The 14,696-nt window shown below is 44.3% G+C and overlaps 1 protein-coding gene across 1 annotated transcript in view; it reads left to right on the plus strand.

The window, feature by feature from the left end:
- Positions 1–14,696, plus strand: part of RASA1 (RAS p21 protein activator 1) — a 123,398-nt gene that overhangs the window by 15,707 nt on the left and 92,995 nt on the right. The window contains exons 2-3 of the mRNA XM_040421520.1: positions 13,047–13,199; positions 14,490–14,625. Of these exons, the coding sequence (XP_040277454.1) occupies positions 13,047–13,199; positions 14,490–14,625 (289 nt within the window). The remainder of the gene's footprint in view (positions 1–13,046; positions 13,200–14,489; positions 14,626–14,696) is intronic.

Consider the following 14,696-nt stretch of genomic DNA (forward strand, 5'->3'; position numbering starts at 1 on the left):
TATCCCCTTTGCTAGCTACTTTTAGGCTTAAAGTGAGGTCATGGTGTAGGCTCTTTCTTTCGGTGGTAGGTAGAGTTAACCTTTTAAAAATGGTTATGATGCCCCAACTGTTATATATACTGAATAATGCTCCAGTTTGGATCCCTCTGGATAGATTTAAGAAAATTCACTCTATATTTAGAGATCTTACTTGGAAGTATGGACAGGCTAGGATCAAACTGGAGACATTGCAGTATTCTAAGTCGGAAGGGGGCTTAGCTGTCCCTAACGCATGGATTTATTTTTTGGCTTCCCAATGTCAGCATTTTAAGGGATGGATTGATCTACAAGCACCGGATATGACTGGGCAGATATTGCAGCATTGGCTGGGCAGTCGTGACCTCATGGGCATTCTGGAAGGTTTAGGAATGCATGCAGGGAGGGAAAAACTTCCTCTGATTGAACTCATGAAAAAAGTTTGGGCAAAAGTGAAGCTGCTAAGAGGAGTGGGAGGTATTAGTGAACTTTCACCTATTGGAAAGAACCACTTGTTGCCAGAACTATTGGCCATACCAGGACTTAGGAACTGGGAAACTTATGGAGTGACGAGAATTGGACAACTAATTAAGGACAAGACATGTAAGTCATTTCAAAGCCTGCAGCAGGAATTTAATATCCCCAAGGAGTGGTTTTATAAATATCTTCAAATAAGACATGCCCTTGGGGTCACGATGCGGAAGGGATGTGTGATAGCTCAAATGGAGGTGGTCCATAAGCTTGTTCTTCCGTCGGGAGGGGGAAAAAGAGGGTTAATATCACAGGTGTACGCTCTTCTAATGGAAAAATTCTTAGAGGGATATCCGCTTTCAAGAATGAAAAAGTGGGAGGCTGACGTGGGGGATATGTCTAAGGATATGTGGGAAGATATTTTAGAAGCAGTCCCCAAGGTGTCTCTAAGTGAACAGGGCAAACTGTCCCAACTATTTATTATACACAGAGTGTACAAAACACCGGTGTTCCTGAAAAAGATAGGAGTAAGAGGTGATGACAAGTGCCCAAAGTGTATGGAAGATGGTGCAGACTTGTTACATATGTTGTGGTCTTGTCCAGTAGTTGCTAATTATTGGGAGGAAGTTGTAGAGATGATTAATAGTAAATTGACATTAAGAATTCAAAAAGATCCTAAGGTGTGTATTCTGGGGTATGTGTCTGAAATTGGAGGAAATGAACCGGTTAGGGTAGCTGCGGGGAGATTGCTATATGTGGCCAGGAAACTGATCGCTATGAGGTGGATCCAGGGGAGTCCGCCTACACTGAGTGAGTTTGAACGGAAGGTGCATGACATGCTGGTAATCGAAAAAGGGGTGTTTGTGAAGAGAGGGTGCCCTCAGAAGTTTGAAAAAATGTGGACTGAATGGTTATCTCATACCCACGTGGTTATATAGTCATGTGATGGTCAAGACCAATGTTAGGGTTGGGGGGTTAGGGTAGGGTAAGGGGGGGAGGGAGTTTGGAAAGGTCAAGTTTCTGGTAATTTTTTTTGCCCATAATATGTTTTAGCAAAGGTATATGTAGTGTATGGATTCATGATAATACTGAGTGGTGATATACTTATGAGTATTGTTGTTCACTGAATCTGCATCGTGGATAATTTAAAGAAAGAAAAAGTCAACATATTGTATTATGTTATAATATGTAATTATTGTTTAATAAAAACGATTTGATTCAACAATCAAGAGAAGACTTCACCAGAGTGAATACAGAGGGTTCACCACAAGATGTAAACCATTGGTGAGCCTCAAAAACAGGAAGGCCAGATTAGAGTTTGCCAAACGACATCTAAAAAAACCTTCACAGTTCTGGAACAACATCCTATGGACAGATGAGACCAAGATCAACTTGTACCAGAGTGATGGGAAGAGAAGAGTATGGAGAAGGAAAGGAACTGCTCATGATCCTAAGCATACCACCTCATCAGTGAAGCATGGTGGTGGTAGTGTCATGGCATGGGCATGTATGGCTGCCAATGGAACTGGTTCTCTTGTATTTATTGATTATGTGACTGCTGACAAAAGCAGCAGGATGAATTCTGAAGTGTTTGGGGCAATATTATCTGCTCATATTCAGCCAAATGCTTCAGAACTCATTGGATGGCGTTTCACAGTGCAGATGGACAATAACCCAAAGCATACTGCAAAAGCAACCAAAGGGTTTAAGGGAAAAAAATTGAATGTTATGCAATGGCCAAGTCAATTACCTGACCTGAATCCGATTGAGCATGCATTTCACTTGCTGAAGACAAAACTGAAGGGAAAATGCCCTAGGAACAAGCAGGAATTGAAGACAGTTGCAGTAGAGGCCTGGCAGAGCATCACCAGGGATGAAACCCAGCGTCTGGTGATGTCTATGCGTTCCAGACTTCAGGCTGTAATTGACTGGAAAGGATTTGCAACCAAGTATTAAAAAGTGAAAGTTTGATTTATGATTATTATTCTGTCCTATTACTTTTGGGAGGCACATATGCAAACTGTGTAAATACCCTCAAGTTATTCAAAACCAATTTTAGAAATGTTGTAAACCCTTTGTGTTCCACAGAAATTAAAGAAAAATGGAGGCGAAATTTCAAAATGTAACTATTTATTTTTTTGCAGATTTTTCATTCTAATCGATTTTTATTTTATTTTTTCCTATAACACATCAAGGGTTAAGAGCCAAACAAAACTCAATATTAATTACTCTGATATTGCAGTTTACAGAAACACCCCATATCTGGTCGTAAACGGCTGTATGGACACACGGCAGGGCTCAGAAGAGAAGGAGCAATATATGGTTTTTGGAGGGCAGATTTCAGTAGGATAATTTTAAGTTGCCATGTCACATTAGCTCCCGAAAAGTGACCCTATTTTGGAAGCTATAGGGTAAGGTGACAGTTTTTTATTGGTGCTATTTTTGGGTACATATGATTTTTTGATCACCCAATATTATACTTTTTGTGAGGCAAGGTAGCCAAAAATGACTGTTCTGGCACAGTTGTTTGCGACATTGAACTTATAGGGTAGATAATGTGTTGTTTTTATAGAGCAGGTCATGACTATACCAAATATGTCTATTTAAAAAAAAAAGATTTTTCTGTTTTACATTATAAAGCATTTTTGACGGGGAAAAAAAATTTGTCACCATTTTCTGAAAGGCATTTAGTTTTTTTTGTCTATGAGCTAATTTTTTCCTGGAAGAGTTGATGATTTTATTGGTACTATTTTTGGGTACATATGATTTATTCTTTTGAACTTTTTTGGGCAAGGTGACCAATAAAATGGTTTTTTTTTTTTTTTTTTTTGGGGGAGGGGGGGGGCTGGATCTCATAGACTTCAGTAGATGGCAAACTTAACAGTGTTGGTCCTACTGGTTTAAAAGGGTTGTCCACCTTTTTGTTTTTATTGTAAACTTCCCTCCTGGTTATACCTGCAAAAACGAAATGACCTGCTTATTGACTGGCTCCCAGCTCCTTCACTCCCCTCACTTGAGTCCCCGCTAGGAACATCTGCTTTGATGCTGCCAGTCACTGAGCAGCAATGACCTGCTCCCCTTGTGTCAGTTATTAGGTCACGTAATGCAGGGGGAGCAGGCATCAAAGCAAATGTTGATAGTGTGGGACCTGTGTGAGGCAGCCGAGGATGGGGAGTAAGGCTGGGTTCACGCGGGCGTTGCGGGAAAATGCGCGTTTATTTTATTTATTTTCCCGCGAGTACAAAACGTTTTAAAGCGTTTTGCGCGTGAGAGAAATCGGCATGTTTGGTACCCAGACCCGAACCCGGGCTTCTTCACAGAAGTTTGGGTTAGGTGTTCTGTAGATTTTATTATTTTCCCTTATAACATTGTTATAAGGGAAAATAGCATTCTTAATACAGAATGCTTCGTAAAATAGTGATTGGGTTAAAAAAATAAAAAATCACTCACCTTAATCCACTTGTTCGCGCAGCCCGGCTTCTCTTTCTTCTTTGAGGAAAGGGACCTGTCCTCCTGGACAGCAAAGAAGACAGAAGAGAAGCCGGGCTGCCCGAACAAGTGGATGAGGGGAGTTAAATTATATATTTTTTTAAATATTTTTAACCCCCTCCAGCCCTATTTTACTTAGCATTAAGAATGCTCATGTCCACAGCCCCATAGAAATGAATGGGTCCGGATTCAGTGCAGGTGCAATGCGTTCATCTCACGCATTGCATCCGCACAGAAATCTCGCCCGTGTGAAAGGGGCTTAAGTGTGCTTCCCAATGTCAGGTCTGTCCAGCAGGGGGATTTTTTTGGCCCAAAAGGTGGCCAACCCCTTTATTATGTAGAGAAAGTTAATACAAGGCATTTACTAATGTATTGTTATTATCAATATTTCTTCCTTTGCTGGCTGGATTCATTTTTTTTTCTATCACATTATACACTGCTCGTTTCCATGCTTACGACCACCCTGCAATCTATCTGCGATGGCCGTGCTTGCACACTATAGGAAAAAGTAGGCGCGCACGTAGGCTAGTGCTTTTTCCTATAGTGTGCAAGCATGACCTCCACTGATGGATTGCAGGGTGGTCGTAACCATGGAAACATTGTATAATGTGATAAAAATGAATCCAGCCAGCAAAGGAAGCAATATGGATAATAACAATACATTAGTAAGTGCCTTGTATTAACTGCATCTACATGATAAATGCTATTTGCTGAATTGAGACAACCCCTTTTAATCTCCCAGCATATACATGAAAAATATCCATGGTGCTCCATTCACCAGTGGTCCTATCGGCACATGTCAGGGTGGTTTGTCAGTATTGGGCTACTTTCATACTTGCGTTTTGGGCGGATCTGTAATTGATCTGCAAAAACGGATCTGTTACAATAATACAACCGCATGCATTCGTCATGAACGGATCCGGTTGTATTATGTCTTCTATAGCCAAGTCTCCATTGGGAGTCAATGGGAAACGGATCCGTTTTCTATTGTGCCACATTGTGTCAGAGAAAATGGATCCGTCCCTATTGACTTACATCGTGTGTGAGGACGGATCCGTTTGGCTCTGCTTCGTCAGGCGGACAGCAATCCGCTGTTTTGGTGTCCGCCTCCAGAGCGGAATAGAGACTGAACGGAGGCAAACTGATGCATTCTGAGCGGATCCTTATCCATTCAGAATGCATTCGAATGCAAACTGATCCGTTTTGGACCGCTTGTGAGAGCCCTGAACGGATCTCGCAAACGGAAAGCCTAAACACTAGTGTGAACATAGCCATTTTTTTTTTTTTTTTTTTCTTCAAAGGAAAGTGCGTGAGACCTTCTATAGGAGGCGTACATCAGGAAATCCTCCTCCAACTCGGATGAAAGGCTGCAGCACATTTTCAAAGAGCCAAAGCCACTGCCAAACCCTGAACAAAGGATCAGGCATTGTGTAATCCAGCATGCCCGATTGTTGTGTTGGTTGGGCGGCTTCCATTTACACAGGGCTGCTGGCCATCCCATTGAAATCAGTGGGTTAGAACAACCTATATCTGATGCATTAATATTCTCCGTAGGGCGATATTCTCGATGGACTTTTCTGTGTGGTGACACAACGCTGGCAGCTCAAAGTTTCTATCTCACTTTAAAACATTTGTACGTCTACGTATATCCTGTTTTTTTGAAAATGTGTACAGTGAGGGGTTTCCTGAGGATATTGAGTTCATGCTTTTCTTTCTCTTAATTGCTGAATACTGCCCAAATGAAGGCCTCTCCCTGACATGAGGCTGGCGAGATCCATTGTTTCAGTCTTGTGTTTTCTCTTATTTTAGTGATTGGTCACTTACATTATTCAGACCCAGTGACGTGGTGCCCATGCCAAGTTGGGGCATATTTTGGCCCATTTCCATCTTGTGAAAGGCTTCTGGCTATCTCCACTTAGGCCGTACTGTTCCTATCCTTCAGAAGTCAAGTCTTTTCTGCTTTTTAAGGGGTTGTCCTGTCTGGTCAGTGGGACCTTCCACTGTTGTCCCTCACCTGTCATGGATCATACTTGGTCACTACGGTTTATTGGAGTTATGAATCAGATCAGACCTATCTGGCATATCAAATGGCGGGCTTTAAAAGCCCGGTAGATGTGGGTCTCCTCTGGACAGGGCCCCCATTGCTGGCTGTGCATGTCTGGCCCTCTCCATTCACTTCTATGGGAGTTTGCTTTGAGCCGACGTGCGGGTCTTGTGGATAATACGCTTTCTCAGTACAGAGCTGGGGGAAGGTGTAGGCGAGCTGTTTGGTTGCAGGGATTATTGGGAGGCTTTGAAAAAAGCCCTGTTTGTTTCTCAGAACAGTCATGTGATTCACATTAATTCGAGAATAGTTAACCTCTTGCAGACTGCCCAAAAACTCTATACTTCCGGGCAGTCCTCATTTAACCCTACAAGGACGGTTCTGGACATCCTTGCAGAGTTGGTAGCCGCACAGAGATTGGCGCACATTTACTGAAGTGACGCCTCCTGTTTACGACGGTCTAAAGGCTCATTAACCAGCTCTTTTTGCTCCTGTTTTTGGAGGCATTTGTGTCTGTTTTGAGTTTAAAGACAAGTTTTCGAACCCAATTTCTGTCCTATTTATGTAGATGCGCTTTATTTTGCACCAGATTTTGTAGTAAAAAGTCTAGTTTCTACACCACCCCAGAGCTGGCGTACTTTTCTGTCTGTTTTGAGTGGTGAGTTGCGCCACAGTTTGCCTACTTTCATGGAGACGTGCACCAAAATTCAGCTCACTTGCACCTCATTTTCCTGCGCATACTATTTATTTAGACCAGTTTAGCGAATTTGAATCTGTCTTACAAGAAAGCGAACACTAGATGTCAGGCTTAAACCAAAAAGGATTAAAGGGGTATTCCCATCTTAGACTATGGGGGCATATCGCTAGGATATGCCTCCATAGTCTGATAGGTGCGGGTCCCACCTATATTGAGAACCGTGCGGGGAGCGCTGTGGCTGGAGGACCCCAGATTTCCCGGGGTCCGTTCACCACCAAGCGCTAATCCCAGCCTCTCCCATAGAAGTGAATGAGAGCATGCCGCGCATGAAGTGGCCCATGCTCCCATTGATTTCTATGGGGCAGACGGCAATAGCCGAGCCAGTGCTCGGCTATTTTTGGCGGCCCCATAGCAATGAATTGAGAGCTGCTGCTCATGCGCAGTGCGCTCTCCTTCTATTTCGGGGCTCCATTCTCGATATTGGTGCGGGTCTCAGCGGTGGGACCCGCATCTATAAGACAATGGGGGCATATCCTAGTGATATGCCCCCATTGTCTGAGATGAGAAAACCCCTTTAAGGGATAATAAATGAGGCGCAAATTGAAGACCCTTTTTTTTTTTTTTACTTCAAAGAGTGTACTTAGTAAATGTGCCCTGTTTTTCGGCAGGAGCAGGGAGCCTGTTGGCAGTGACTTTTATTATTATTTTTATTTTTTACTGCCCCTGCCTTCCCCATTGTTTTATGCACCATGTATACTGTGGCACTTCCCGGGTAACTGCCAGCCTACAGGTCAGGAAGCTCTATTCCCATTGTAATGGGGGGCTAATATGTCAGCCCCGTTTATGAAGAAAAAGACTCCAGCGTAATTTGGATTAACTCTATTTCTTTTTATTGTATGGTTACTGCGGCTTTAAATGTTACGTTTCGGCCATGTGGCCTTCTTCAGACTAATGCCGCTGGTGATGAGGAGAGAGCAAGTGCAATTTGGGGTGAATTTGCGGAGGTACCGCTATTGAAGACAGCGCTCAGCCCCATTTACGGGAGAAATAACCCATAAAAATGTTAAATGCTCCACAGAGGCCTTGTATAAAGACAAAATAAAAACCTAATAAAATCGCCAGCACTACAGCTTGTAGACACCCGGGTGACCTTAAACTATGTCCTACTTGGTGCTGTTAAAATAAAATAAAAATGAATACAGAAATGTGAAAGACTGTGTAAAAGCTAAAAACAAAAAATACAGGAAAAAATGTGCAGAAATTGATTTAAATAACCAAAGTTTGACTAGTATGGGAGAGGTTTGTAGACATACTGTGACCTGTGCAGAGGTCAGGAGGGAGTAGAGAAGCGGTGACTGGCGGATCACTAGTACAGCGCCGTGTGTCCTTCATACCGCTGATCGGCAGTCAGGTCCCCACTGATCTGATATCGATTACCTATACCCATTCAGAGGAATATCGTTGATTCTTTTGCAGAAAGTTTAGCAAATTTGTCACATGTGAATATATTCTTTAGGGGGCGTTCACATGGCAGGTTTGGTTGTTCACTCACTTCAGGGAATGGAGGTAAACTACAAGTGGACGGCATCTGTCCGGACATCGTGTCAAGAAGGGACATGTCTCCTCCTGGCGCATTTGCAGCTTAAAGCTGCCGCCCTCACCAACTGCAGCGCTGCCTCCTGTTGAAAACAATGATAGGCAGACACCAAGCCAAAATTCCAGCAGCATAAACCTCTGTGCGAACGTTCCCTTACAGGGCTGCGAGTTCAATATAATTATTATTTTTTTCCTTATTACTGTGCTTACTTCTATGGCTGCCTGTCTTTGTCACGTTTCGAGCTGCTGTGTGGCGGACATGGTCAGCACGACTTTGTCACTTCCTATCACACTTCCAGTTTTCACAGGAATTACTGCCATTGGATGTGGTTTTAACAGTACAATGTGAAGGTTCAAAAATGCATCTGTTCTTAATCCTGTTAGTCTGTGGGGTAATGACTAAAGGCCCCTTTACACAGGCCAGTTATCGGGAATGAATGTTCCCGACCACTGCAGTCTTAGGCCCCTTGCAGACAAGCGATAAGGATTAGGTCCAGATGCGTTCAGTTAAGGCTACTTTCACACTTGCGTTCGGGGCTCCGCTCGTGAGCTCCGTTTGAAGGCTCTCACAAGCGGCCCCAAACGGATCCATCCAGTCCTAATGCATTCTGAGTGGATGCGGATCCGCTCAGAATGCATCAGTCTGGCACCGTTTGTCCTCCGCTCAGCAGGCGGACACCTGAACACAGCTTGCAGCGTTCGGGTGTCCGCCTGGCCGTGCGGAGGCAAACGGATCCGTCCAGACTTACAATGTAAGTCAATGGGGACGGATCCGTTTGAAGTTGACACAATATGGCTCAATTTTCAAACGGATCCGTCCCCCATTGACTTTCAATGTAAAGTCAAAACGGATCCGTTTGCATTATCATGGTAATGCAAACGGATCCGTTCTGAATGGATCTAAGCGTTTGCATTATAGGAGCGGATCCGTCTGTGCAGATACCAGACGGACCCGCTCTGAACGCAAGTGTGAAAGTAGCCAAAAATGCACAATTTCACAAGCAAGTTCATTCAGTTTTGCCTGCGATTGCTTTCAGTTGTTAATTTTTTATTGTGCAGGTGAAATGCGCATTGATGTGTTTTTCACACATGTGATAAAAAAATCTGAAGGTTTACAAACAACATCTCTTAGTAACCATCCGTAAAAAACGCATCGCATCCACACTTGCTTGCGGATGTGATGCGATTTTCACGCAGCCACATTTACTTCTATGGGGCCAGCGTTGCATGAAAGTGATGCGTGAAAAACAACGCTCATGTACACAGACCCATTGAAATGAATGGGTCCGGATTCAGTTCGCATTGCACCGGCGCGGAATACTCGCTCGTGTAAAAGGGGCCTTAATGCGCCTCCAATCACCTGATGAACAAGCAAATGTTCCTTCATTGTATTGTTCTGAGCAGCAGATCATGCTGACTAAACGGGGTTCTGCTGCCCAAAAACTGAGCCTGTGTAGGGACCAGTGATCGCTCATCACCATGTCTAAGTGCAGCTCTCATCTCTGCTCAGGATCGGGCACAAATCTTCCTTACTGGGGATCGCCTGGTCAGTTGTCCGGTGTAAAGGGGCCTTAGCCATTAATCATTTCATTTATTAAGGTCCCTGCAGACATGTTCTCCCCCCCCCCCCCCACACACTAAAAAAATAAATGAATAAGGGCTCATGCACACTAACGTATTTTCTTTCCGTGTTCATTCCATATATTTTATTTTTATTTTTGCAGATCGTATATGTAACCATTCATTTCAATGAGTCTGCAAAAAAGTTTGTCACTCCATGTGCTTTCCCTGTCCGTATGTCCTTTCCGCAAACATTTTTAACATGTCCTATTATTGTCCGTATCACGGACAAGGATAAGACTGTTCTATTAGGGGCCAGCTGTTCCATTCCGCAAAATACGGAATGCACACTGACATCAACCGTATTTTTTGCGGATCCATTTTTTGCGGACCTTTTAAAATACATACGGTCGTGTGCATGAGCCCTAATAGCAAGTGCTTTTTTAGGGCACCTGTGTTTTTTTTTCATAAACTGTCACATGAGCTTTTTTTTTCTTCTCACTATACTAAGGGCTCTTTCACACAACCGTATTCTAGGTATGCGTCCGATCTCTATTTTTAGCGTATTAATTCGGGCCTGTTTGTTTCAATAGGGCCACAATAAATGCTGACACCACACCGTGTGCTTTCTGCATCTGTATGTCCATTCCACAGTCTTGCAAAAAAAGAAAATTATAATAATTTTGCAGACAAGAATAGGCATTGTTATAATGGGTCAGCAAAAAAAATAAAAATGGTGCAATAAAGACGTTTGTGTTTTGTGGACCGCAAAATACATACGGTCGTGTGAATGCACCCTTAGGCCCCTTTCACACGGGCGAGAATTCCGGGCGGGTGCAATGAGTGAGGTGAACACATTGCACCAGCACTGAATCCGGACCCATTCACTTCAATGGGGCTGTTCAGATGAGCGTTAATTTTCACATATCACTTGTGCGTTGCGTGAAAATCGCAGCATGTTCTATATTCTGCGTTTTTCACTCAACGCAGGCCCCATAGAAATGAATGGATCTGCGTGAAAATCACTAGCAAGTGCGGATGCGGTGCTATTTTCAAGCATGGTTGCTAGGAGATGAACTGTTATTTTCCCTTCTAACATGGTCATAAGGGAAAATAATAGCATTCTTAATACAGAATGCTTACTAATGTGACTTTAGGAGTTAAAAAAAAATAATAATTGACTCACCTCATCCTGTTAGCGCAGCCGGCATCGTCTTCTTTCTTCTTCCTGCAGGACCTGCCAAAGCACTTTTGATGACGTGGTGAGAGCGGTGATGTCAGCGCAGGTCCTGCTGAATGGAGATAGAATCTTCATTCAGCAATTATTTTTTAATTTTTAACCCCTAAAGCCACATTTTAGTAAGCATTCTGTATTAAGAATGCTATTATTTCCCCTTATAACATGGTTATAATAAAATATACAGAACACCTACCCCGATCCCGAACTTCAGTGAAGTCAGGTTTCGGTCTGGGTACCACATTCAGTTTTGTATCACACGCATGCGAAACGCATTGCACCCGTGCGATAAAAACTGAACATCGGAACGCAGTCGCAGTCAAAACTGACTGCAATTACGTGCCTACTCGCACGATTTTCCCTGATCGCAGACGCAACGCATCCGGACACGCTGTTCTGCAAGGGGCCTTAGAGATGTAAAAATGCCTGAAAAACTCCAGAGCCACAACATGCTGTGTTTTTAAAATAAGCCAGAGAGAAAAAAAAAGCCACCTAATGAGCAGAAATGCTGATGACAAAAACCGTCTTCTGTGTCCTGCGTTTCTTATTTCCCAGCTAACATCTGGAGCTGGCGTTCTTACTGCAAACAAGCCACTAAAAATACAGAAGTGCAGAAAAATGCCTCTAGAAAGCAGCTTTCCCCTCTCCACAGAACTGGGCCTAAACCTCAATAGGGGTGTGCTCACTATAATGGGCGACCGCTGTTCCTTGTCCCAGCAGGGTGTATGGAGCAAAGCCCGCGCACGCCCCATAGAAGAAGTGTGTCTAACGTTTACCTGTCCTGCTGGGAACACCCCGTATATAGAAGAGCAAATGACACGATGGAATTGAGAACTTCTGTGATAAAAAGAATAGAAAAACCTGGTTGTACTGTGTCGTATTAATACTAAGCGCCCGTGACCGGATCTTAATGTAGAACTTGTCTATGGTTCTTGGCACCAGAGTCAGAACTGCTTTTATTGGCCTTTGATGCCCAGCTTAGTTTTAGTGAAGTAGTTTCTGCGTTGCATTGCATTGCAGTTTTGTGGCTTACGAGCTGCACGTGGCTCCCCAGGCAGTGGTTGGAAGCATATACCATAATCGTCCTACATTTGGAGTGGGAACTGAGCCCTCAATTCAGTAAGAAGCACGTGTTTATGCACATACGGCTCAGGGTATGTGGATCCAGCAGAGAGAAGCGTGCCGGATTTCGCTGGATCGGCATTGCTAGATTCTTCAGTTCACCGTCAGATCATCATTGACTATAATGGGGTCCGGTGGCGATCTGTCCATTTTCCGGCATAAATACTGGGTTTCAGGTGGACAGATACTGCTGCATTTTTTTGTGCACCCGACAGCCAGCATTTATACCAGAACAGGCTGCCCGAAATGCCTGCCGGATCTGAACCGCTGCTGTGATCATACCCTCAGATTGGTGAGCGGGCAGCCTCCATGCAGCTGTAAGTCTTGGATGTCACGGTTCTTCCATCTAATTGCACTGTAGAACCTATTTAGATCTGCTGGGACTGTCATATGATGTTGGATAGAAAACCAAACCCATTCCGATACCATGGGCTAAAGAGTGACCCCTCTACCCTTCATTTCACTTGGGGAACAGGGGGCAAATCATTAGGTAACTTGTTGCAGCCAGAAAGAAGAACCATCTGTATATTTAGCACTATAGTGGCCACCAAAGCTCTATCCACAGTTCCTCCTTCTAGATGCAAGCTGACATTTTATTAGAATCAACTCGTTGCCTTCCTTCCCTTTTCTAAAAAGAAACATTTGCTGTACCGTATGTGAGGACGGAAAAACCGCAGTGAAATACAGCAGCTGAAAGGGGATGAGATTTGAACAGATCTGCGCCACGTGATGTGGATGATATTTCCGAATTTTTGATTGACGTGGAAAGCACTATTTCTTGAATGTTTAAATATCTTTTTGCTGTCTCTTGCCAGGTGGTATCATGGTAAACTGGACAGAACCATTGCGGAGGAGCGCCTTTACCAGGCTGGGAGAACCGGGAGCTATCTTATCAGGGAGAGTGATCGACGGCCGGGGTCCTTTGTGCTGTCTTTTCTCAGCAAAACAAATGCCGTCACCCATTTCAGGTACGCTGCAAGACCCCATTGTAACTGATGATTTAAGGGTGGCCATACGCATAAGATTAATGTCGGCCGGAATGGCTGATTTAGTTTGAAAAACTAGAGCGAACAAGCGTACGTGATCGCTGACGGCAGACTCTTTGGCTGTTCATTGGCTGAATATGCATGTTGATGGCATGATTAGCGGAATTCATCTGATCACTTGCCATTGTGCTTAAACACCAGGGAATCGGTTTTTATAAAAAAAACAGACTCCTTGGTTAGGCAGTTTAGTTGGTGGGATCGTTCCTACGAACGATCCCATGGACGACTGGTCGTCCGCAATGCCGCCGATCATTATCTCAAATGTATGGCCAGCTTAATATTTAGATTGGGAAACGGGGACTTGCTGGCTTTTGTAATAGTGATGATGAGTTGTTTTCCGATCATTTTATGCGAGTACTGAAGGTGAGCTGGAGATGGGAAGTTCACAATGACCTCATGGCTCCATTTATAGCTGAAACTTTGCCCTTCTGCTGGAGCCATCAAGCAACTGCACAAATGACAGCAGATGCCATCATCCAATAATGGGGCCTATTAAAGGGGTTATCCCTAGGATATGCCCCCATTGTCTGATAGGTGCGGGTCCCACCTCTGGGATCCGCACCTACAAGGAGAACTGAGCAGAGAAAGTTGAGGAGGGCCCACTGCGCATGTGCAGCCACCCTCCATTCATTTCTATGGAGCCGCCGAAAATAGCCGAACGCTGGCTCGGCTATTTCTGTCAGCCCCATAGAAATGAATGGGAGAGGTGGCTGCGCATACACGGTGCGCTCCCATTTACTTCAATGGGCGAGGCGGGGAGCTGTGCCTGGTGGTGGACGGACCCCGGGGAACCCGCGGTCCAGCCACCCATCTCCCCGGCTCCGTTCTCCTTGTAGGTATAGGTCCCAGAGGTGGGAACCGCACCTATCGGACAATGGGGGCATATCCTAGCGATATGCCCCCATTGTCTAAGATGGGAATACCCCTTTTAAAGGAGTTGTCCTGGCATACCTGGCCCACAGCCTTTCTCTGCTATTGAAGGATTCATAGTTGCCTGCTCCCTGTCTGTCTAGTCCTGCATGCTAGCATGGTCACCTGCTCCGCTGCAGCCTACCACTGTCTTCAGCAGTGATGTCTCTTGTGGACATGTCGCCGCTAAAAAGTCATTGGTCAAGGTTTCCATGCTGCGCTACCGAACTGCCGACGGGGCGCCTAGTGCTTTTACTTTTGCTGTTTATTCATTGTCGCTCCTCTATTTTTCCCTTTTTACAGGATTATAGCAATGTGTGGCGACTTCTACATCGGAGGGAGGAGGTTTTCCTCACTTTCTGATCTTATAGGATACTATAGTCATGTATCTTGTTTACTGAAAGAAGAAAAACTCCTTTTTCCTGTGGCACCACCAGAGGTAAGTCAGACAGGCGTCATTTCTCAAAATTCAGCAGCTAAAATAGGCTCTCATTCCTGTCAGGGATTATC

The sequence above is a fragment of the Bufo bufo genome, chromosome 2 (assembly GCF_905171765.1).
Source record: "Bufo bufo chromosome 2, aBufBuf1.1, whole genome shotgun sequence".
Classification (NCBI taxonomy): Eukaryota; Metazoa; Chordata; class Amphibia; order Anura; family Bufonidae; genus Bufo; species Bufo bufo.